This window comes from Oxyura jamaicensis, chromosome 3 (assembly GCF_011077185.1).
Source record: "Oxyura jamaicensis isolate SHBP4307 breed ruddy duck chromosome 3, BPBGC_Ojam_1.0, whole genome shotgun sequence".
Taxonomy (NCBI): Eukaryota; Metazoa; Chordata; class Aves; order Anseriformes; family Anatidae; genus Oxyura; species Oxyura jamaicensis.
The window spans coordinates 101,509,588-101,534,826 of record NC_048895.1 but is presented as its reverse complement, the minus strand read 5'-3'; the positions used below and the strand labels follow the sequence as shown (position 1 = coordinate 101,534,826).

At 38.8% G+C, this 25,239-nt stretch overlaps 1 protein-coding gene across 3 annotated transcripts in view; it reads right to left on the bottom strand.

Moving 5' to 3' along the window:
• Positions 1–25,239, bottom strand: part of RNF144A (ring finger protein 144A) — a 61,630-nt gene that overhangs the window by 20,282 nt on the left and 16,109 nt on the right. For all 3 annotated transcript variants that reach the window (XM_035320679.1, XM_035320678.1, XM_035320681.1), the window contains one exon: positions 5,319–5,464. In XM_035320679.1, the coding sequence (XP_035176570.1) occupies positions 5,319–5,453 (135 nt within the window). In that variant the 5' untranslated portion in view covers positions 5,454–5,464. The remainder of the gene's footprint in view (positions 1–5,318; positions 5,465–25,239) is intronic.

The following is a 25,239-nucleotide window of genomic DNA, read 5'->3' as shown; positions in this document are numbered from 1 at the left end:
TTTCCAGTTGACTTTCTTAATTGGGAAAGGGAATGCATTGAAGACTTACAGCTGGCCTATGCTTTGAACTGATTTATTGAATGCACTTACTTACACAGACAAACATATAAACACATATAAACAAAACAAAGAAGTCTTCCCCTATATAGTTGTATGAGGAAAGTTGTGGTTTTGTTTGTTATTTTTTAATTTTAGAAGAGAATGGGTATTTTTGAGTGGGAGCACAAGGAACCTTTGATTTTCACATGCAAAACATTAACCAAACCATAAAGATATAATTCTCACATCTATGAAGACAACTAACACTTCTCTCATTTAGTAACAACACATGGGAGAGTGGAGAGCTGAAAGCTCTGGATCAAGCCCAGCTTTCACTCAGGGTTCTTTACTTCCCAACTGTATGTTAATTACTCTGCAAGTGGGCCAGGTTATTATTGAAGCAGGGACTTTTGACACTATAACACCTGTGAGTCAGAGCCAGGACTGCCATGTGAATTGCTATGCAAAGACCAGTGTGACCTGTGACCACGAGGCCTCTGACACCATGTGCCCAGATTGGTAGCAGTTCTCTGCTAAGGTCTGGGGGAAGTGAGAACAAGCAGTAAGCTCTAAGCTTTGCCAAAAGCTGGTGGGAAACAGGAAAGCATTACAGCTGCTAGAAAACTACTCAGAGCTCTACAAAAACCTCACAAGCCATTTATTTTTCCCCTCCCTCCTGTTTCAAAGTGAGTTGTGCAGCTCTTGGTGGCTGGACAGGGAAGGCAGCCAAGCTCCCATCCACTCTGCTCCTAGTCTGTCTTGCCCTGGGGGAAGCAGAAGCTGCTTCTTTTGGAGTGAGGGAGAGCATTAAGTAAACCTTACTCTTTATTGTCTTTCCAGCAAAGCTCTATATACTTCCAGTCAATTGCAGCAAGAAAAAAAAAAAAAAGCCTGCTGCCAGTTACAGACAGGTTAATAACATTTGCCTGGTTGGATCGTAAGGTCTTCCCTTCCATTCAGGTCTTCATCCTATGTGGAAGATCAGGAGAAATGACTAGAATTAAGCAGATGTGTAGAGTCAAGATTAGGTAGATACAGTAATCCTGGTTACAGGGACTGGTGACAGCAGGACAGTCTGTCACTATCCCACTGACATGCTCCTTGAGATAGAATATACTTAGATAAAGACTCAAATCAGTTAAACCAAACGCGGGGGTGGTCACCTAAAGAACGAGGGACGATGAGCCAGCTGTCTCAATGGCTTAAGGCAGAGCCTGTGGATAAGAGCGTTAGCCATCTACTAACAGATAACAACGTTAACTCCAAATACAGCAGATCTAACACACCGATCTACAGCTGGCCAAAAAGAAGTAATTAACAGGCAGCAGAAGGTAGGTCTTAACATAGGCTTTGATGGTTTATTTTCTAATTGTAGGTCTTTATCTCTCATCTGAATAGCACTCCTCCTTTCCATTGGTAGCAAGGTATATTGCATATAAGTGATCAAAATAGATTTTTCCATCAACAAGGTTAAGTTCTCTCAAAGACTTCATGTTTCTTTTATCTAGTTGTTTCCCTGGACTGCCAACTTGACTGATTTTTATTTGTTTGTTAATGTAAGAAAGGAAAGCAATGAAAACCATTGGTATCAGTGTGATCAGCACTGTATAAATTCTTGAATGAATCGGAACAGTCTGACACCAAGTCAAGAATAGCTTAGCCTGGCTTGAGAAAGTAGTGGCATCACTGTAGTTGCAACAGATTTAGCATTATCTGTATGCTTCGTTTTTAAGTTGTATAAAATATATGCGCACACACACATAATCTGGAAACTGAAGAGATCTCAAGTGGCTAACCAATTAACTGGAACAAAAACCTGTTGTAACATTAGCAGATATACAATCTGTAACACACCAAGGGAACGTCCTGTCCTTTAGGACATGAGAATTTCATCAGATTATAAAATGGTCACAACCTCAGGCAGCCAATGAACTAAACTTGTTGTCTTCTTGCTTCCCCCGAGAAAGCAAGCAAATGCCTAATAACTAAAGGATTTAGATGCAGGAACTAATGTAAGCCTAACAAAAAGAAATAAGTTATTCTGTTTGCTTTACTCTCCATTTCCTTACATAAGGAGATGAGTGTCATTAGAAAAGCTTTCTGAGCACAACTTGCAAAAATCAATTACTTCTCCTGGGGCAAGCAACCACCAAGAGACACCTTGTACTGAAATTTGAGGCTACCTAATGTGCATTAACACTGAGTAAGAAAAAGTGACTTAATAGAAAGCTAGACACTGAAGCATTTTGGACCAAATTTTTAAAAGCATGCTTAAGATTTCCCCCTTTTGTTGACATGAATCCAAGAGGACAGAGATATTAGTTTGTCTCTTGACAATACTCAGAAAACAATCAAACAAAAAAAAATCTTCAGATAGCTTGTTTTCCTTTCTGTTCTCTAGACTTTTGTTCTTCTGGGACATTGAGCAGTCCAACAAGAAATATATTCCTAATGGATGAGATGGACAAAACCTGAGAGAGTTCACAGCATTGTGTGTGCATTAACAATCATAACAATAAAAACCATAATGGAGTATTGTACTAATAGCCACAACTAGCAAAATAATACGATGGGAAATCGTAGCTTCTATGCCTTATCAGCAGAGAAGTGGCAGTCAGCTCTATTCAATCCATGCACAACTCCGCCAGGCAGCAGAAGGAAACAGTGCCCCCATTCTATCTTTCTGAATAGCAATTCTGTGTTATTGTATAAATGTTGGGAAAAGACAATCCTTCATGAGATCTTTACCACAGTACTTCTATGGTTATAAAGGAGCGAAGACTTGCAGACAGAAATATTATAGGATTGAGAAAACTGCAAGGTGATCTAAATTCTGCCTGCATACCAGTAGCACTGCACTTGAAAGATCTCTGTAATACACACTAACACTGTCTCAGCTTGCTGAGATTTAGACAAAGGGCTAGAGCCAGGAGCAAGAGCTGTAGCAAAAATAGTTTTCATACTTTTAATTGACATCCATTTTTCTTTTTCCCCTCTCATCTCACTGCAGAGGTCACCATTTACCTTCAATCTTTTACAAAAAGGCAAGAAGGTAGAACAAATTTTTGTATGTTTATATAAAATAATTTGATCCATCAAGACCAAAACCCTGCAGGTCAAATCTCTCTCCAAGTGTATTTCCACTTGAATTAGTATAATGTATTTAATCCACTGTATGTAGATTCCATCCAAAGTTTTAAGTCAAAAGGACAAAAGGATTTTTTTTTTTGATAACTAATTTGGCTGTTTACAAAACACCATTCATACTGCAATGAAGACTTCCAGAAATAATCAAGTTTCCAAAAACATGGAAGATCACCACTGGAGGAATCCACGCACTGCCAGCAAACTCATCCTTCACCATAGGTTAAACAGTCTTTGGCCTGACCCATTATGGGAGTATTTCCTTAGGCAATTTATTAACCTGTCCACAAGATAGAGATTGAGGACTTACGGTTCAGTCATGCTGAATTCCTGGGCTACCACAGATTTATAGTTTGCCCCTTCAAATGACTGAGATTTACTCTCATTTCCTTCACTACCTCCAGTCAGTGAAAGCAAAGGTAGTTTTACTCCTGTTACTTCACAAGAAAACTTCAGGGCAAGTAAGTTTTTCAGGGCACTTGAACATAGATGCCATAAAAAAACCTGAGACAAGAGAGATGTGTTGTTTCTCTTAAGGAGGTCAAAGCTCAATGAATTATTCAATACAATCAAATATGGGTGTTAAAACTGGACTGATAATGCCAGCTGATCAGAGATGGAGGCTAAGTATTGTCACCATGATATGCTTACTTATAACAGGCCCTAAGAACAGGTTATTAGTGACGGTTACATCATCATCTTTAGTATCTGTAACAGGTTACTCTGACTGCCATTTTGAAAGATATAAGTAAGCATGTTCCACCAAGAAGAAATGGAAGGTAAGGGATGGCAGGAAGCATTAGAAGGAACGAAGTGTTGAGGAAGAGGCATCTGGTAATGCAGTCTATAGCTATCACTTAAGGGTTACTAAAAGAGTTAAATTAAGATATTGTCTAGATCCAGGCAACATGGAGAGATGCAGAAAACCCAGCTGTAAGTATGAGAACTACTCATTGTGCAGTAAAGAGTAGTAAAGAGTATGAAGCCTGCTATTCTGTTCCATTGTGAAGCCTATTATTTTATATGCTTTTGCATGCTTGAGTGAACACTCCTTTCAAAGTACATAATGAAGCAATACTTACTCTTTAATTGGACAGATAGCATTTGCAACAAGACTATCTGTTTACCTGTCTGTGTATTCACGGTATCTTTTCCCGTGGAACATTAACATTAAAGTTGTTTGTGACAAGTTGAACTTCTTAGAGTATTACATGTATTAGAAACTGAGCTGTTTGAATTGCTTCTTTTTTGTTATTTTCACACAGCAACAAAAAGGAGCTCTCTGTTTAGTTGGCAATCCCCTATACCTTCTCAATAACCATCAGAAAAAAATACATTTTTAAAAAAAGTAATATTTCTAGAAGAAAAAAAAAGATTACTTAGAAATCCTTACATCAACATTAGAAAAAAGCTCTGTTAGAAATTTGTTAGAAATTACATTCCACTGTTGAATCACTATAAGATTTTTGGTGTACTTGTAGTCATTGCAAAATTAAAGGATATAACATTTTCATTCCAAACTACTATGAGTGGAAATAAAACTACTTATTACTTTTGTTTCTCTGTCCATAAACTAGCAATACCAATTTACCATAAGGATGATCCTTACTGTACATTACACTTGTGCTCACCATTGATTTCTACTCAAAAGCCAAGATTCATGCTATTCCGGGCATGCACTTTTGCAACATAGTAGTAAAAATAAGGTTATGAAATTATAATATTATGCAATGAATTTAAAATCATAATATATTAGATATTTTTCTAGTAACAAGCAAGTTCATGGCTTGAAAAAATCCAACTTGCGGACAGATAAAAGGGCAAAGGAAATGTGAGTAACACATAAAGACATAGCTGTAAACAGTGGTATATAAATCGCTGAGTCATTTTTTTAAAAAAAAAAAAAAAAAAAAAAACGAAACCAAACCAACAAACAAACAAAAAAAAACCAGGAAAACAGAAAAGTCTATCCACTGGTATTTATGTCAAGCATGTAGCAACAGTATTCATGCCCAGTGCAGCATCAACACTTTGCATGACACTGACTCAGCAGAAACGCATATAATTTCTGCAGTTAAGAATTGTGCATTGTTTGCTATGCCTAATAAATAAATAAATAAAATCAGCAAACTCACCAGGGTACAGAAGATGCATTGGCATTGTGCTATTGTTGTCATCTGCTCCACGGGATATTCACCAAGGCAGAGCTTGCAGGACACTAGTGGGTCAAGTACCAAGTCCCAGGTAGGCCTATATCTTGCTGTAGTCATTGCAGAGCAGTCTGAAAAACAGAGGAAAAGTCAAGATACTTCATCAGTGCCTTATGTTGATACTGTGCACTTTTCCACCACTGCAAACCCCATCGTCATTTGCTGCCTGCTAGCTATTTGGTTAAAAAATTTATAAATAGTGATGGTTAATTTGGCAGTGTTGGCACTTAAAATAGGCTATATATCTCCTGCCTAACAGAGCACACATGCAGCAAGCAGAAGGAAAAAGCTGTGCTATGCACTGACAAAATACCAAGAGACATCAGGACACATCCTTAGGTCACAGATTTGTCTCTGACATTACATACATAAAATCTCATACCCAATTCTTGTTATTTTCAGCTCTAGTTATTAGCTTGCTTTTACTGACATTGATTACCCATTGCTTGAAATACATTCCTTAATCTCCCCCCTTCTAGCTACCCAGGCAAGATTTAAGTCTCTTCCATAAGCCAAGCATCCATTACGACCCTTTTCCAGTCTGATAGTATTGCAGCTCACAGAGCCAGATATTTTTGTTCCTAAGAGCAAGACAGATTGATCAGTTTGCGAAGTTAATTTTAGAAAGAACGATGGATATTCTGAGCATCCTCAGCATTTCTTTGCCTGCATTCCTCTCTCAATGCTTGCTCTATGCCGAAAGCACAGCTTTGTTGCAGCAACAAACAATTGGGACAAATAACACAAAAATGTGCTATAAAAAGAGGCTATAATACTTTTATATCACCCTCAAGACAGCAATAGGATAGGACTAAGCAGAGCATCTTTATCCTAGGCTTCAGGGCCCAGATGGAGAGTTGTCAAATGACTAAGGAGAAGGAAAATAACCTCACGCATACCAAATGTATTAGCACAAAGAAGAAAGCTAATTTATAAGTTACACATATGGGGGAGAAAAAGCAAACAAAATGAAAAAAAAAAAACTCACTCCCACAAACAACTAGGGTAGCTTATGTAGTATATCCAATCTTAACGTGATATTTACTAGTATTGTAATTGTCACAGTGACATTACCTTCCAGAAATGGGAAATTCACATCCAAAGACTGGTAGGAGGTCCACATTACCTTGCCACTTCCTTTCCCCAAACTGGCTGTTTTCTTACCTTTCCCCACACAGGAGGTTACAGCACCCCAACTATGATCACAGCTTTCTCTCCACTCCCACCTTTGACACTGACATGAACTGCAGTATCTAAACCCTATTACCTGTGAACGTTCTAAATCCTCCAGGAGCACAGGAAATGACTTGTGTCTTCTAGATGAGGTTTAGGCTGACATTCAGAAGATGGCTTTTTGTGCCCAAACAAATCACATGGAGAATTCAAAGATGTGTTGTGAAGTATGAGCCTTCGATATTCAATTCATAGTAGACATGACTCCACCAAGATTTCTAAATTCTCTGAAACAAAGTGGAGATTTTACGATAGCCCTCCATTCAGTCTAACCCACTGGAAGATGCCCCTTAAAAAGTACATCAAGGACACCAGAAAATCAGATCCTACTTGTATTTCTTTCTAGTGCAGCCATCAGGGGACAAAGGGGAATAGATGGAAAATGAAACAACTCCATATCCAGGGATGTTCTGGATCCCTTTCTCTGAAAACCCCCACGCAAAATCCCCAGTTCTGAAGGAAACAGATGAAATAGCCCTGCAGAACAGCACACGAATAATGTCTCCAGGTCACAAAATAACAATAGCGCTGTGCTGTCTTTTTCTGAGATTTCAGCATGAAAGGCCAACATGACACAAATTAAAGCCCAAGCTTCTGGAGGCTATTAGACTGCTGCTTTACCATCAATTCCCACTACTTTTTCATTTAACACAAAATACCAGCTAATTTTTTATTCTTCCAACTTCTGGTATATCTGACATTTACAGAAATACTTATGAAGTACTTGAGAAGCAATGATGAAACACACCCAACCCAACTGTTTTGTATTAGCTCGAGTGTCCTTTGCTCATCCTGCCCAGTTTATTGCACATATCTTGCTTATTGCAGCAAGCAGATGAAACCAGCAGATGAACAATGAAGAGAGATAAATGTAAGTTATAGGTGCACTTAGAAGTGTCAGGCAGACCAAACCACTACCAAGCTTCATGGCAAAGATGTAAAGTCTTAAAACAATTCAGACTAAAAGCTTGCCAAATATACAATGAAATCCATCCAAAAGAAGTCCCATGCTTATTCAATACCTGTAGTTAAGTGATGATATAGGGGAAAATATTAACCCTTTGGCTCCAAGTCTTACACTTGTTCCCTGTTCCCTAGGACTTTTGACAGAAGTTTATTGGTATCACTGTAGTAATTCTTTTTTTTTTTTTTTTTTTTTTTTCCAGCACGATTACACTGCAATTATATCCCAATAGGAAACATTTATCATTTGACTTCTCTGGCAAGGCAAGAATGAAGCAAAGTGCCACTATTTCAAGGTGGCATCCTGGAGGCCAGCAGAAATTGACTACCCAATAGATTTGGCATGTAATCCATGACCTGAACTCAGCCATGGTGATAACAAAGCAAAACTTGACCACAGCACCAAGTGCAAGCAGAGCACAGGCTTTTAGATCTGATAAATCTACATTAAAAATAGTCTTTGCCTTTAATAATGAAATATTCCATTCATTTGCAAGGCCAGGGTGGGGGGAGAGGAAAGTCATTGTCACTGGTAATATTAAAGCAAGCGTCAAGAGATCTGCCACTTAGCATTGGAAAAGACATGGAAAGCTATCATGTTCCAGTGGAGCATCTGTTGGGCATCCCTGTAAAGGAATACCAAGAATGAAGTTTTCCAATGCAATAGATTTTATCTTGCTTCATGATCATCTGGCTTACCGTCGTAACTAAATAACAAGCTTCTGTGTTTACATCATGATGATTAATATGGATATATACATATATTAGGGATAATTCATATATTTTAGGTTAAAAAAAAAAAACAGAAGAGAAATCATCTTCAGTCAAAATCAGATAAATACTCCTAACGTTCCATAGCCATGTCTTTTACAGCTTTAGATTGTATTCTCATGCTTTCTGGTGATGTGCAGTGTTTCAGGGAGAATATAAAGTAACAGCAAGGAGAAAGAGAGAGCAACTGAAAGGAGCTGCAAAGGAACAAGATATTGAAAAATATACACTGGAGGGTCTCCGTGCTTAAGAACACCAGTTACAGCACCGGCCAGTAGAAAGTTTTGAGTATCTGCTAGTAGGCCCTTGAAAATAAAGGTAGTAAAGGTATAGCTACACTCCAATCCAACTCCTGAATGAATTTTACCACAATTAATACTTAGGTCATTACAGACAGAGGGTGGATTACCAAATTCAGTACACACACCAGTTCTCTGCAGATCTTGGTACCAAATACACCAAGACAGACTTAGTCAACTTAGAAAACAAGAGCAGAAAGAAACAGTCTTCAGTTCATACTCAAAACTCTACTGTAGTCGCGGTCAGTCTCGTTTATATATTTCTGCAGAATGAAGTATGTATCTGGTAAAACTGAATTTGTAAGAAGTAGGACATTTTCTATGACAGCATCCCAAAAAGCAGGGAACAGGAAACAGCTGATGTAATCTTTTGTTCAGACCTTTCTTTTCATAAATAGACAGCAACTTGAATAATGACAATTTAATTCTGCAGCCACGTGCATGTCCACAGGAAAGGGGAATCACTGCATAAAAACACAGAAGCAACTTAAATCTTGTTGCTGTAACACATTAATGTATTTGAAGTGTCTGTTGGTCCTTCTGTAAGATGGAAGGGAAACAACTTTAATTATTGTGCAGAAAAATAATGAATTACTTAAGTGAAGATAAACTGGATTCCTGATCTGAGGGTTGAGCCACCTAAAGACTACACTGTTAAGTGAGAACAAATGGAAAATTTGATCTTTGATAAGCGAAGAGCAGAATAATTCCTTATTTCCAAGCATAAAAAAGTTGATGAAAACTGTGAAACAGAAATAAGGTATAAATTTCTGAGAAAAAATCTATGAAAGCAAAGAATACACCATTTTCTTCCATGCAAAGCCGTTCGACAAGTTATAAAGCCATATGGATTTTTATTGCACCGTTGAGTCAAATATTTCACAGCACTGTAGAGTTAAGTTGCAATTGCATCAAGTTAACACTTCACAGATACATGACCAGCTAGGTGAGAAAAAAAAAGTGACTAGAAAATACAGATGAATAAAGTAGTCATACACTGTGTGCTTTTGTTGGTGGGTCTTTCTCACCTAGCAAGACTCAAAATAGAGCTTTCAACAGAATTTAAGTTTAAGCTTTAGATCAGGGATGGGTTTAATTTCTAAATTAAGACAGTTAGTCATGTACACTTAAAGTCACCTGCCTTTAGGTTTTATCTTAATCTTAACTGAATTTACTGGCAGCATGATGAAAAACAGCTCTTTTAGAAGTCAAGGAAAGGATTTAAATAGGATTTAAAAATGGATCTCATTCCTATTGCCCTTCTTTGTCAAAATAACTCCAGTTAACATAATCCAGGCTATATTTCTTGCTAGGAGGAATCAAGCATATCTGCTATAGTACAATTTCTCTGAATATTTTACTTCTGTGGAAAAAAATACTAATTTCTGAAGTGAAATCATCTGTAGCATGGCTATTTCACAGCTATCTGGAACCAGCACTGATGCCACATCTATTAAGTGAATATTTTGACTCTGGGACCTAAACAATTCTGAGCCTCCCCACGTAGCCACAACTATACCTCACTGCCCATGAATCAATAGATGTCTACAAGGTCTCCAAAGGAGCAGGAACTAGTTGACATGAGCGAGGTTGATGGCTGAGGGTGTTGAACAAGGGTCCTGCTAGTTGGAGTTGTTTCCTTCTGACAGGGTTTGAGCTTGATGATATTTTCTGTTCCTTTGATTTTCCAGGGATACTCAGTAGAATTATATAGCTAGGAAAATATGGAGGAAACCTACATGACAGAATCAACTAATGACTAAATATTTTTTGTTAATATTGACAGTTATATTATGAAACTGAATAATGGCTTTCTGATAAGGCCAAGTTCACCCACAAGGTAGATTTTATGATAATAAAGGTAAGCAGGCCACCTTAGTGGCTCTCTTATCAATTCCAGTTACTTACTGGTGTCTACCATTGCATGAACTGTCTGCCTCTAAATCTTAATCCTCACAAATTGCTCAGGAGGTAGAGAAGAATAATTTTCTCTGATAAATGTCAGGCAAACCAACACACAGAAGACCTGACTTACACAGACATTTAGAGATGACTAGCTTCCAAAGGTTTCCTCCCTACGTTCCTTAAACTCTTGCGTCCTGCCAAATGCCTTCTTAACTCTTAAAGGTCACTCTTAAATCAGATCCACAATTTACTAGGCAAGTCCCGTGGATATCATTTGTCCTTTGACTGATATACTATGACATAACTTTTCAACACGTTAGAAGCTCCAGCCTGTACAGAACATCTTGTCAATGCATAGTGTACTGTGAAATCCTCAAACCTGACCTTTGGACACTCTGAATGGTTTTATCATAATACAAGAAAGAGAACTATTAGAGAGTGTTCAAAGAAGGGCTACTAAGATGGTGAAGGGTCCAGAGGGAGCAGCTGAAGTCACTTGGATTGTTCAGCCCAGAGTAGAGCAGGCTTAGGGGAGGCCTCATGGCGGCCTGCAGCTCCGTCATGAGGGGAGCGGAGGGGCAGGCACTGAGCTCTGCTCTCTGGGGACAGCGACAAGACCCGAGGGAATGGCACAGAGCTGCAATGGAAGATTCAAGCTGGATGTTAGGAAAGGTTTCTTCACTGAGAGAGTGATCGTGCACTGCAACAGGCTTCCCAGGGCAGCAGTCACAACAGCAAGCCTGATGGAGTTCAAGAAGTGTTTGTGCAAAGCTCTCACACAGAGTCTGATTTTGGGGCGGTCCTCTGTATAGTCAGGAATTGGACTCAATAATCCTTGTGGGTCTCTTCCAGTTCAGGGTGTTCTATGATTTTATGGCCTCTATTCCTTACAGTGGCTACCTATCAACTTTAAGCTTACCATCTCTATTCTTATCTTCAAGCTATGCTATGGCCTGAGCCCAGAAAAGACAGACTATGTAAAAGCTTAGAGCACTGTCGGCAACTTCAGTTTCCCAGCCAACAGAGCATGTGGAAACCTCCTGGGTCAAGTTGTAACTGAAGTGAACTTTTCCAAGGACTGAGGTCCACCCCACAAATAGCAACTGAGTGTGTTTGTTTTAACCTTTCTGACAAACATAAAACATATTTTACATACATATATATGTATATGCATACTACAGTATATACATAAAATATAAAAATAAATATTTCAGACATGCCAATGTCCAAGAAAAATGACAAAGACCAGGATGGTTGTCTCATTGGTGAAAAAAACTATTGAACAATAGCACCAGGAGTGCAAAAATGTACTGAACTCTCCTGGAAAGTGTCACTGAGTTAGGTGGCAATTAAAATCTTTGCTAAACCAGCTGACTATTTTTCCCCCCCCTGCTTTTACTGACTAATTAGATATCATATTGTAAGGCATAAAACAATGAAAAAATTAACAACTGGGTTTGATTATGCCACAGACCGTAAAAAGTTTTAGGTATTATAAAGGTATCAGACAACTTGTTGATCTACAGATGTATATCAAGTGTTGCCTATCAAATGCATGTGTGGGTGTATAAAGACAAACAAAGAAAACAATTTTTTATAAGCTTTGACTTCTAGAAAATACTACAAATAGATATCCCAGAACCTCATCTTCTGTCTAAAAGATAGTCACATGCAAGCCGAGACACAGAAGTGCCTCAGAGTGCAAGAGGCCAACATCTATTTTGAAAAATACAGCTTCTGCATAATGTGACAGAGGCAAAGAATTTTCTGACCTTGTATCTTACTCTGTTTGTCACCAGCTTTGGTGCTGCTGTGGCTTTTCAAAGCACTGCCAAACAGCAGCAACCTGAAATAAACTGGGTGTGTCTGTTATTCAGACCCCATACACAGTGGTGCAAATAATTCAAAGGAAAAAAAAATCACTGGATTCCATCTGAAAAAAATTGTGGTCAGGGAACAGAAGGGGAAGAGCTGGAAAATTCAAAGGTGTGGGGAAAAAAATTGTATTTCATAAAAATAAAAAGGGGGTGAGAAGAAAGACAGCAGAAACACAGATAAAAGAATATTTTCCCTCCCTGTTCCCAGAAGTGTATTTTGTCATACAGAGTACAATAACAACTGAAGTGTAATATGCCCCCAACACTGAATATCCTAAACATCTTTTGTAAAAAGATGACATAAACAAAAGGACAGAGAGGTCGTAATATTAAGGAACATTGCTCAGAATTAATTTATCTTGTTGATGTTTGCTATCCAAAAGATTATAGGAGTCCTGGGGCAGCAGAGCACCTCAGGACAGAGCTGAGATGTCCTTGCACCAACTCCCAGGAGGGAAGTCACAGACCCTCCACTCAGGGCACTATCTCAGCGACCAGAGACAATGCCTCAAGGCCATTAAAAACAACTAAGCAAAGACAATGCATATTTTAAAAGTGTCTTCCTCCACACTGAGGAGGAAAATCTCCCCCTAATATTAAGGAAAAGCCTTGACACAGTAGCACAGGTACATCACCTGGTTCTGATACAGGCAACACAAACATTTTGCTCTGGAGAAAATGTGCCTGGCCATCTCATTTGTTTGTTTTAAGTCATGAACCCATTAGGCCCTCATTAAGAACTTTCAGCTGTTTTCTAATACCACTTTAATGCAATGAGCCACTGCCTTTGAATACTACAGCCAAGATCAAGTTACAACCTATAAATTGTTGTGGCAACAACCAAGTCTTATGTCAAAAGCGTGGAAAACCAGCCGTTAAATCATTAACAGTTGAAGTATTGTACAACTCTTTGAGTATTTACTTAAGTTTAGTATTTGGTATTTAAATTGGAAATTAAGAGAAGTTTCTTTGCAGAAAGAGTGGTTAGGCACTGGAACGGGTTGCCCAGGGAGGTGGTGGAGTCACCATCCCTGGGGGTGTTTAAGGAAAGGTTGGATGTGGTGCTTAGGGACATTGTTTAGTGGGTGATAGTGGTGGCAGGGAGATGGTTGTACCAGATGAGCTTGGGGGTGTTTTCCAACCTGAATGATTCTATGATTTTAGGGTTAGAAAGATCACTGCACAGGGCATCTAGGAAATAAGAAAGATTTTCTCCATAGTAGGAGTGGCACTATACACACTGCTGTTCCCCTTCTCCCAGAGTTTCTACAAACCTGAAGTAAGCCTACAGGACTGATAGAGTAGTCTGACTGAGATCAAACAGACTGAAACAATTTATAAGCATCGTGACCAAAGAAACATGGGAATGCAGAAAAAAACCTCCCTCCCCACTGACAGTTTACTAGAATTAAAACAGTGTCATTGTTAAAAGGAACTGTGATCTATATAAGCATTTCAACATATATAAGCATTTCAACAGATGCTGGCAACAACCAGGAGACATTCAGAGTGAAAGACCAACATCCTGTTGACTTTTTTCGCTTATCAGTAGACAAAATCAGAAACAGTTAAAATCATTTTCCTGACTGAATGCTTACAGATCTTGCTTATACTAAAAGAAAGCAGATGGTTACTAAGTTTAGATTTACAGAGTACTCTGCATCTTGTTGCCTCCACCTTTGTTAACATAATTCATGCATGGGACATGGAGGTATACGCAGCTAGCACTCATCAGCCACGAAAGGCAGCTCTGTATGCAGTTAAGACCTGTTTCATATTAACATAGTGAAGTGAAAATATTAGCATGTTTTCCAGCTATATAAGCTCCCATTATATAGTCATGGGCTGCGGGTGCCTAATTCTGGCTGTGCTGACTTATGTTAGCAGTGCTGCTGGCTGTACTGGCTACAGCTCTACTACTAGGTGAAGGTAACCCAGTAGACACCTCCATTTAATGGGACTTCACCTCCAAGAGATCTAGAAGTGAGGTAAGATGAAAAAAAGACCAGTTCTAACCAAAAGCAATCGCAACCTAAGCATGCAACTCACAATTGCAAAAACCTCAAGACACTAACTGGCAGTGAGAAATATGAATTATTTTATAGCTTGTGAAGGCAACAGTAATAACAAGAGTACAGACTACTCTACTGCTTTCTAGGGTTACATCTCATTTTATTATTTTCCAGAAACTCAGAAACCACCCAATCAAAACCAACCGCTTCTCTTTGCCTTCTCTCCCACCCCTAGCATTTTCCCATGTTTTCATTTTTCTGTTCCCCCCAACTCTTTCTCCCTCCACCCCTTTTCTCACTTCCTCCTATTCTTTCCCTCCTCTGCTTACAAGGAACTGATGAATTAGTGCTCTCTTTGAGCTGTCTCCACAATAACAATAAATCAGCAAGAAGCAGTTTGGAACTTTAACATACCACAAGGATTTTCTTCTCCACAGTTGACTCCCTTAGAAAAGTAACAGCTATGTTTACACAAAGCCTGAATCACACCAAGCTTGAGCTCTGTGGGTTTTTTCCTCCGTTGGCGGGGGATGGAAGGGAAGGGAAGAGAAAAGGCTTGGAAACTTAAAGCTAGAAACCACATATAAAGATGTGTGAAATTACTGGGAAAATGCAAATCTGAGCAAGGGGAGTGGAGCCCTAGTTGAGACGCTCAGAGACTGCCAGTCTCTGAGCAATTCTCTCGTTTCCACCAAAAAAAAAAAAAAAAAGAAAAAAAAGAAAATCAAAATTGTCTTCTTTCTTGTAACTATGACAAAATGTGTGCTTGGTGCACTGCCCAGTGCTGCACAAGTCTCAGATGAAGAAAAATTACTTCGGAATGGAAAAAAAAGAACACTGAAAACACTCTTATTGTCTGTCACTTGTATATTAACAGTGGAACTTGGTTTTAACAACAGCTCACATCCTAGCTGTAAGACAACACATACAAAGTACCATCCCCACATACACTACAATTGTGCTTTAAAGCAGATAAGCCTGTAGCTGAAAACTGCATTCAGAGTGGAAAGGAGTCTGGTTAACTTACCTACAACTATCTTCTTTTTAGGTCTGGGTAGATATTTGTAAGATACAGCATTTTCAGAGCTCCCAGTGCTAACAGCAAGTTCCTGGACTCATGAATCAGTTCTGCCCCTTAGAGATTAGCATGGAGTTTTCCTATATTGTAAAGAGCTCATCTCCACTAATACTAAGTGGCAGAAGAGCCAACAGAGCACATTCAGTCAATGGGACTAATATGAAAACATGGCTGAAATACAAGAAAAGAGAATGATTCTTCATAGAAAGAGGAAATCTTCATGGAAACGTTCCATGCAATAATTACTTATTGCTATCTGGAAAATTACTTTTTTCAAAACTACATCTAAAAGCACCAACCTTAACTAGAAGTTGGACAGCTTCTTCGTAGAACTAACGGATTCCACCGTACCGTATCACATTGTCCCAGAACTGTACTTTCAGCCATCAGATGATAGAGAATGCAGTGGATTTGAATTGGATGTTATGGCATACATACCTCTCATCGTGTCAGTGTGACGCACCAGGCTTAAGCATGAGGAGGAAGAGACTCAGTCTAAGACAGTCACTTGATTGTTGGTGCCCAAGGATGCAGGTTTCTCAAAATAATTGCCTACATAACTTGCCTTTCATTGTCTATGTAGGTAATTTTGAAGGCCTTCAGAGGGAGATCGATTTAATATCACATTTGCACATTACAGAATTGTATCTTCCAAGTCATTTCTCCTAATCATGTCCTGATGTAATACTCAGCCTGCACATGGGTGGACACAAACCTGTCACTCACATTGCCCCTGACAACACAGCTACGGAACCTATAGAGAGATCCTTATTACGCAATAATACTGATCAAGGGCAGATGTTTAATTTGGTAATCTCCTACCTTCTTACTGGTAGTCAAGTCATTTAATACAGGCAGTGGAAGACCTTCAACAAACACAATCAAGAAAAAGTTCTTATAACCAGTGTGAACCACTGAGATTACACACACAAAAAAGGATGACCTAGTGATTACTAGAACATTACTTGAATACAAAGCTATTGATAACCCCTTCTGCCCCAAACTTACTGCAGAACTGAGCAGCTCAATTTATTTATACTGCAGGCAGATGTGTGAGCTGGTACCTAGCACATCATGTAGGCTTGTGGGCTGGATAAGCAGTGCACTAGCTGCCTATGAGCATATTTTCCATTCTCTACTCCCTCTGAAGAATTAGAATCATCATTTGCTGGCTTTTCAGAGGAGCAATGCATCAGATTCACAACATCAGCCCCAGATCTACTCCTTCACAGTAATATTGCTATTATGTAGTAATTCTTCCTGCTTTGCTGTTTGGTTTAGTTCACCCCCCACCCCACCCATTTCCCTCCTCCCCGCATTTAATAGTTTTTACAGCATAACACATGCACCTGTTTGCTGCAGACATCAGAAGCACTGTAGCACCCCATCTGCATGGAGCAGAAACTACGCATAACCTCTGCTACAGCAAAAGCAGACAGGCTGGGTGATTGTAGTGGCATATTGGGACAGCCAAAAACATACAGGAAGAAGTGAAAGACCACAGGTTCACCACAGCAGAAGTGTTCTCTTCAGGACTCCCCAAGCTAGATTTTTCTACACAAGAAGCACTGACAAGTTATAACAAACCTTTGATTTACAGAACATGTGTAGAGGAATGCTACTGGGCTTTTTTCCATGATGCTTTGTAAACTTGAGCACAGCTCTTAATAATCAATAGGTGTTGGACTTTTCTGATATGTCAGCATAATCAATCTGAATCACATAATCAAATTGAATTGCAGTTAAAGAAAAAATAAAAAAGGTATGTTGCCTGACTGCACTGTTGGAAAGGGAAAGCTGAAGGGACTGAAGTCAGTCCCTTTCATTATCCACATGCCACATAATTCATCTCCTCGCAAGGGGACATCTCAGGTTACAATTATGAAAACACCTAATGTGAGCAGAGTACTCACTATACTGTAGGCTTGATATTTAGTGAAGATCACAGCCTACTCAAAAGATGGAAATTACCTGCAAGTGTTTTGTGATGTCTGTTAGCTCTCCTAGAACATATCAGCCCCTTCCTCCTAGGGATGTATTAGCCCCTTCCCCAAATTCACACACACTTTGAAACAGGTACTTCCAACCTAACCCATCCTGTGATACTCAGTTCTGGTGTGTTACGTGTATCACACACTGCATATTCACAACAGCACTGGTGGGCGGTGGCTCTGTGCATGCCATGTGCATTCTACTGGATCTATGACCTCTACCAGCTTGTGCTTCTGGGCAGGAAGAGCACCAAAACGTCACCCTTGCTGCAGCCTTCTTATAGGTTGCAGTGCTTACCTGCTTACTACTGGAGTGTACATTGGGTGCAGTGATACAAAACATACTTACTCTTGGACAGATCTGGCATGCAGCATAAAGCAAGGGAAATTTGATAAGATTTATTGTGACAGGAAGGAAAAAATATTTCTAGGGCAGCTTATGTTTGTGCTTATCATTTTAGGGGGTTATAAACAAGAGCTTTAAAACCAACCAACAGATGAAGAGCTTTCTTAGGAGAGTTTTGATGCGCTGTTTTGTTTGTTTTTATGACTTAATTCTGTTAATGTTAACTTTAATTCCAAAAAAAAGAAAAAAGAAGCAATATTGATATTTAAAGCATTGATATACATAAAAAATACATTTCCTAAGCCCCTTTATAAAAATGAGCTCCTCCTACACATCCAAGTGATCCAATTCATTATCTGAAAGGTCACAGAATTTTGCTGCATGGAAACAACACCCAGGAAACAGCTAATAGCTCTTTAGAGACATTCCCCTCCCTACATAAAACACCCACCTCAAGCCTCCTACCCTGAACGTAACTCATGTCTGAAAGATATCCTTCTAAAAAGGATTTTAACTGCTCTGCACTCTGACAAACAGTGTAGTAACAGGAATCAAGCTACCTTAAACACTAGGTCAGCTTTCTCCACACTGCAGGATAGCCAGAATACAGATATTATCGTGCTCAAACTGCACACTCCTCTGTGGGGAAGAAAATATTTTAGTTTTATGTTTGCACAGTGCATGCTACAGTGGACCACAGGTTTCCAAAGTTAAAAACAATATAGAGTTATGAAAGAATTCAACTAATTAATACTCTTGATACTATATTCACTGCCTCAAAAAATGGATGAGCCATTGAATTTAGTGGGAAATTGTTTTTTCCAAACCCACTTGGGTGTCAGGAAACATCTCTGAAACAGAATTTGTCTAAGCAGTTTTAGTCTTGTAGTTTTTCCTTTTGTATACAGCACAAGAAAAAGCAAGTGATCATGTCAAACACTTAATATTTTAATATTAAAAATAAAGCAAAAACCTTAGTAAAGCGAATTTTCACTGGAAAAAATGCTGAATTCAAAAGCGGTATTTAAAGATATTCTACACTTTCCAGATGCCACGTGTTGAGCATTTTAGATAGTAGGAAGCTTTCCAAGTTCAACTCATGCTTTCCCAAACCAAACAAGAGAAAAAACAGACGCCTCCCCTCTTTTCAGATTCTGGGAAGATCACAGATAGGTCGTTCACTATGGTCCAAGCCGAGTACCGTGGTATGCACGCAGTCACACGCCACCCACCCAGCTCAAGACATAATCCCCTATTTAAAGAAAATCCACTGTACTAAGGAACAAATCTTTTTTGGTAAGTTCTGTAATTGTTGCTTTTTCCTATTTACTTTAATGGTCACCATAGTGTCTTATGTTAAGGAGATGGTGAAAGAGCAGCCACATTTGACATACCAAGTTTAAAATAGAAGCATTTGGAGAGGAATTGCTCCAGAGGTCCTAAACCAAACAACACGAGTTGCAACCCACTGTTTAAAATTAGCTTTTGTGGTTTGTTTTTAGATATTCCTAGTAGCAAATTCAATCTGATTGCTAGGTACAATAAAGTCAACCAAGAGAGAGCAATCTAGGAGGCCAATATAGAAATTTCATTTAAAAATATGGCTATTAATGTTCCTAAAGATAGCTTATTAAATGAGTAAGCTTTGTCATAGGCTTGAAATTATTCTCTAGGTTTTTGTCTTCTTCCCACCCACCCCCCTCCCACAAAGGACAATAAGTACTTGGCTAGAAGTTAAAAGCTCTACATGCTTTTAGGACTGAATTGTTTGTCCATATTAAAAAAAGAGAGGAAGGAAAAAAGCTGTTAGAAGGAAGGAACTGAACACTAAAATGTCTTTGAATTGCTATTTTTATATGTCTTGAAAAGAACTGTCTCAAAGGCATCACACATTTAATTTTATGAAATTCCTGGTTAACCTTCCTTGACTACTAATGCAGTATTTTGCCCCCATTTAACTGGGGAAGATAGCCCTTTAGTTTCTTTCCAGCAGGAAATCAGTTAAACAGATTCAAGAGCAGAGCAGTGCTACTTTAAACCAAGTTAAGAGGGAGGAATAGAGTACCTGGCTGCTGCTTCTCCAAAAGAAGCTGGAACAATCATTTGTCTAAAAAGTGGAGGGAGAGAAGGGCAGTGCATCTCCCTTACAGCAGTCAGCACAGATGGGAGCAAGAAAAGAACAACTCTAGAGAGCTGCTCGGAGGGTTTCAGAACTCATTCTGGCATGAAGACCTGAGCAGACCAGCATAGGTAGACCACAGCACAACAGAAGATGGGAAACCCAGAGCTCCTTTCATCCATACCAAACACTGCTCTAAATGGAGAGCATGTCGGTGTTTGCAACAGACTTAGTACAACAGCCATAAGCCAAGGGAATGCTACATAAGCTTTAAACACCTGAAGTCTAATAGCTGAAGTAATGCAGCTGAATTAATGGGTTGTCTGAGAATGTGACTGTCAAAGCAACTAGGTCAGAACTGATTAACTACAGGCATGTTTGTAGCCTAATCCATACTTTAAAAGAGCAACAAAAAAAAATCTAAACCCTGCTAGCAAAACATTACAGAAGATAACAATAAAGAGAGAAGGACATGCAGACCAGGAGCCATCCAAATAACAAGATTTAAGACATTTAAAGCATGAACTGACCACATGCAGCTTCTGACTGAGTGGCAGTTATCAAATGCATGGAATTAACTAGCCATTTATAAAATGCTAGATAACAATGACATAAGTTTTACATAATAAGTTTTTTTAAAAAAGAAAAAATGTATCACAATATATTAAAAAAAAAATGGACACAAAATAAAGGTACTACAGTATAGTGGAGCCAGAATTCAGGCTGAGGGGCAGAAACCTCTTTCCCCCAAGACACTGGTCACAACACTTGGACAGAGACAAATTGGACTTGATTCGAATCTATGGTTAGAAGAGCTGTGTTGATGGAGACTGCACCAATACCTGCTAATGAGCTGAAACAACCAAGAGGCCTGGGATGCTGGAACACCAGCAGCATTTAGAGGCTTAGCAGATGGAAAAAGCAGGCAAAGTGGTATGTTGTATTACATTCTTAAGGGAATATAATTATCCTGTATCGCAGACAGTTTGTACTCTCCTGCCTCCTCTACTAATACTCAAAATGAAATGTTTTGTTCTGGAAAGATTGGCTTTATGTTTTGTTTCAAGAAAGCATGGTTGAAAAGTGAGTACTGTGTTTGGAACAGCAAGTGGTGAGGTTTGAGAGGGCTCCAAGTTCACAGACAAGTTCCTTCCACAGCCCCTGAGAGAGCTCCTTCTCCTCCACAGCTCAGCTTGCTCCTGCACAATCTGCTGCTTTTTCTGACTTGGGTTCCAGAACCAACACCTCAATAAGACAGAGACATTAAAAGGACCACTGAATAACAGAAAAGTTGTTTGGCAAGCTGTAAATCAGCCTTTTACCTTAGTGGAAAAGGAAAGGGATGAAGCTGACAGATCCTCTCTCTGAGATGCAGAAGCCCTTCAGCAGCTTCTTTCCCACTGGGCAGTTCTTACCCTGCGGGATTGTTTCAACCCAACCTTCAAATTTTATAGAGAAGTGAAACTGGATGGAATCATGCAAAAAGCAAGCCTCAACTGAAGATAAAGGAAGGAAGAAAATTTCTAGCTATTCAGGATGGGAGTAAAGTTCGTAATGCTGAGAGAAAACACAGAGCTTTTGAACTGGTTTTACTTCGAAAAAAATTGTATCAATACATTAGCAGGAGAATGAAAAACTGGTAAGAGAAAGTTAGATGACCTAGACTAACCCCTGAATCTAGGAAGGGGCAAGAAAGTTTCTCAAGCACAGCTGTAGTGAATCTCATTTAAAATGAGAAAAAATGGTAGTTCTGCTTATGAAAGCTCAGGAACTGATTTTGTTATGAGCAACAAGACCCTTCTGCATGAGACAGACGATTGCTACAAGGACTGGTATGCAGTGGTTGCTTAACTCTTCCCTATGAAGGTCAAAATACACAACAACAGACAAGTGCCTTGACTTGTGCCTCTTTCTCCACTTCACACACTGCCAGTACATTCCAGCACATTTAAGTATTGGAATCCTACTACTTTCCTGATTGCTTTGTGTGTCTGCAGCAGTCAGTGTCCCCTACTCCCTTCTCATTCACTACTAGGGGCGAAAAAGTGGTCCATTCCCAACTCCAACTCTTCCAATCCGTTCTTAATATAGAAGTGGCCATTTACACATACCTGGAACAAACTATTCAGAGTGCCAGTTTCACACATACACAGCATCTGTTCAAAAGCAAGCATTTGGAGACAGATTTCAGTTCTACATAATGCAAAAGGAGAAAAAAAACTCCCATTTAGATATTAGCATACAGTAGGACCCCCAAAACAACTTACTCAATCTACATCATCTGTAAACCAATACTATGTTTTCAAAAAACAGGCACAAAATAGAGGGGAAAAAACACCACCAGTATTTGAAATAAAACCTCAGAGATGCAACTTATAGCTACTGATTTCAATAGGATGCTAAGTTCTTCTGTGGTAATAGTGACAATGAGAACTAAGAGTTTATTATTATCATTATTTTAAATTTTGAAGACTAAACTCCTGGCCTGGTTAGGACCAACCCTTGTCACTTTGCACAAACCGCAGCCCTGTACATATAAACAATCAGGCAAACAAAGAAACACAGATGGCTCTAAAATGATCTAAGATACTTCCTAAAATTTTGCGTACCAAAATAACTCATTTCTCACTTTCAAACCTTTCTTTGCTATCAGAGGAGATTTTCTATGGATTAAGGCCAAAAAACCATACCTTCTTTTACATCCTGTTTCATGAACTGTAATTCAAAACACCCTTGTGGCTGTTGCCACAGAATGGGTTTTTCACCTCTGCAGTGCATTTCTTTCTTCCTGCCACAGGCTGAAAAACCACTACATTACTTTTGTAGGCATTTTACAGTCACATCTTCGCTAACTTTCGTTTTACCTATCAAAATTTCCAAGCTGGATTCGGCAGTACCCAAAGACACTGCTTGGCTACAAGATGTAAATAATAATAATAATGCAAATTACACGTGTCACTGGATCTGGATCATCCACACTTTGCACCCACCAATAAATGATGGTACACTCAGTACAGAGGTCTCAGATGCCACAAGGGGTGCAGACAACTAGTCAGGAAACCTTACCTTTGCAGTGACATCTGAGGCAAAGCCAAAATATTGTGATTGCTTCCTTCCACAGCAAAATGAAACAACTATTTTAAGGCTATAAACAATGAGACAGAAATAAACAACTGCATAAGAAAGCTCCACAATCTCAAGCCAACACCAGATCATTAGGGAAGACTTTTGCCTTTTACTGGCAAACTAATTTTCCCCATCTGTTCCCTTCTCCCCCCCACTAATGAGCAGAAACAAGCTACAAAGCTCCATCCATGAAAGCATCCCCAAAGACAAAATACACAGCTTTTCTCTAGATGTCTAGGGAAGAAGATCAATACTTAGAGAAGATCACTGGGTTCAGTCGATACATCTACTATCACACTGACGGAGCAGTGAGCTTTTTCCTGCTAGACAAGAAAAATCAGATGGCAGTACTCCTCTGCTTCATATTAATAGCTTGAACTATGTATGGTATGTTCTTGTTCATTACACAAATACCTCATGATCATCCGTATGCCACAAATATTTTCCAATACAGACTTCTGCCAGAATATGCTCCATTTCAGTAATCCTTCAGAGCCATTTCTGTGCAAAAAGGGTTGGCAGGGAGCAGAAAGATGCAAAATCAAATCACACTTCAGCTATGGAAGAACACAATGGATCAGACTGATCCATTGCACAATGGATCAGACTGATCCACTGCTCAGACTGATCACAGAAGCCCAAAGGGGATTGTTGAAGTTCAATTGTTTCACATTTGGTAGAACAATGACACTTTAAAATATTAACAATAGTCCTTTTCTGCATGTTTTTTTCCAAGAGATTGGACACAGATCCTGCGAGTACTTCGAGAAAACTTGCCCCTTATATTTCAGAAAAGGCACCAAGATGCCTAGAGAGCTGTATGGATCTTTATAAGACCTCGGCTGAAAATTAAACAGAACAAGCTACACTGCTTATAAGAATGTTATGTGGAATGAATGCATAGGCAGACCAACATGCATGAAATATTGGGACTCTCACAGGAGAAGGATGGAGAGCTGACCTCAAGGGAAGAGGCTAAGGGAGCTTGGCTTATTTAGCTTAGCATGTGAGGATCGAGGAGAGACTTGGTCTCCCTGCATAACAAAGTAGGAATTATCCAAGCTAAAATTCATCATTGACCATAAGGACTTACATGTATAAACTTGTCATTATACATTTATTATAAAAACTTGAAGGAAGTTCCTAGAGTGGTAGAGATGCACCAAATGCTTCTATTACTGCCTCCCGAAACAAGCAGGGGGAACAGAAATAGTAATTACTTGCAAGATGAAAGTTTATGAAGTTACATGATCTACAGTCCAAACTGCAGGGGACACAAGAAATCATTTCCAGTTCTCTGCATTTAAGTTTTAAAACAAATCTTTAAAATACCAAGCAATGAAGTTGTAGAATGCTTTTAACTTCAACTTTATTTTTTTTTAAGAAAGAAGTACAGAAAACAATGATACATTCTAGTTTCAAATTAAATTTCTCTGCTTTTTTCCTGTTTTGTTTTTCTGCTAGGAAAAACGTAAACAAAAAAAAGCTTTTTTTCAGTAAGTACTCAAAAAGTAAGATGGAAAAAACACCAGGTGCAATATTTCACCTGTAAATGCAAGCTTTGCATTTAAACAGTATTTCTTCAAACTAAAACGTTACTCAAGCTGAACACTCAGCTTGTTATATAAAAACTCAAGCCAATGAGGAAATGGTTATGTTTTCTTCACACTAGGTTCTTCTTGCACTCAGAAAAAGTCATGCAAGAACATTATTACAGTTTGAGAATTAAGCCAAGAACATGAGTTTCAAAGGAAAAAAAGAAGAAAAAATCCTGCCAGTCTGTAAGTATATGACTGTTAAATACTATTTCCAAAAGTTGCATGCAAGCAAAAGTGGCATTGCTCAGGGAAATGGAAAGTTACTAATAGCTAACTACAAGTTCAGGGAAATGAAGAATCTGAAAGTGTCATTAATTTTCACATGCAACAACATATTAGGGTAAACTTAACACAGCACTTATAGCACTGGTGACATTTACAAAACCATTTTTTCCAATCCACTAGCAGAAAAAAAATGGACACTCATTACTGAAACAGTATTTTTACTGCCTTCTAGTAAGCAAGATAAGCATGTGTGCTACATCTTTTTTTTATTGATTGGAAATGCATTTATCAAATAAATCAACA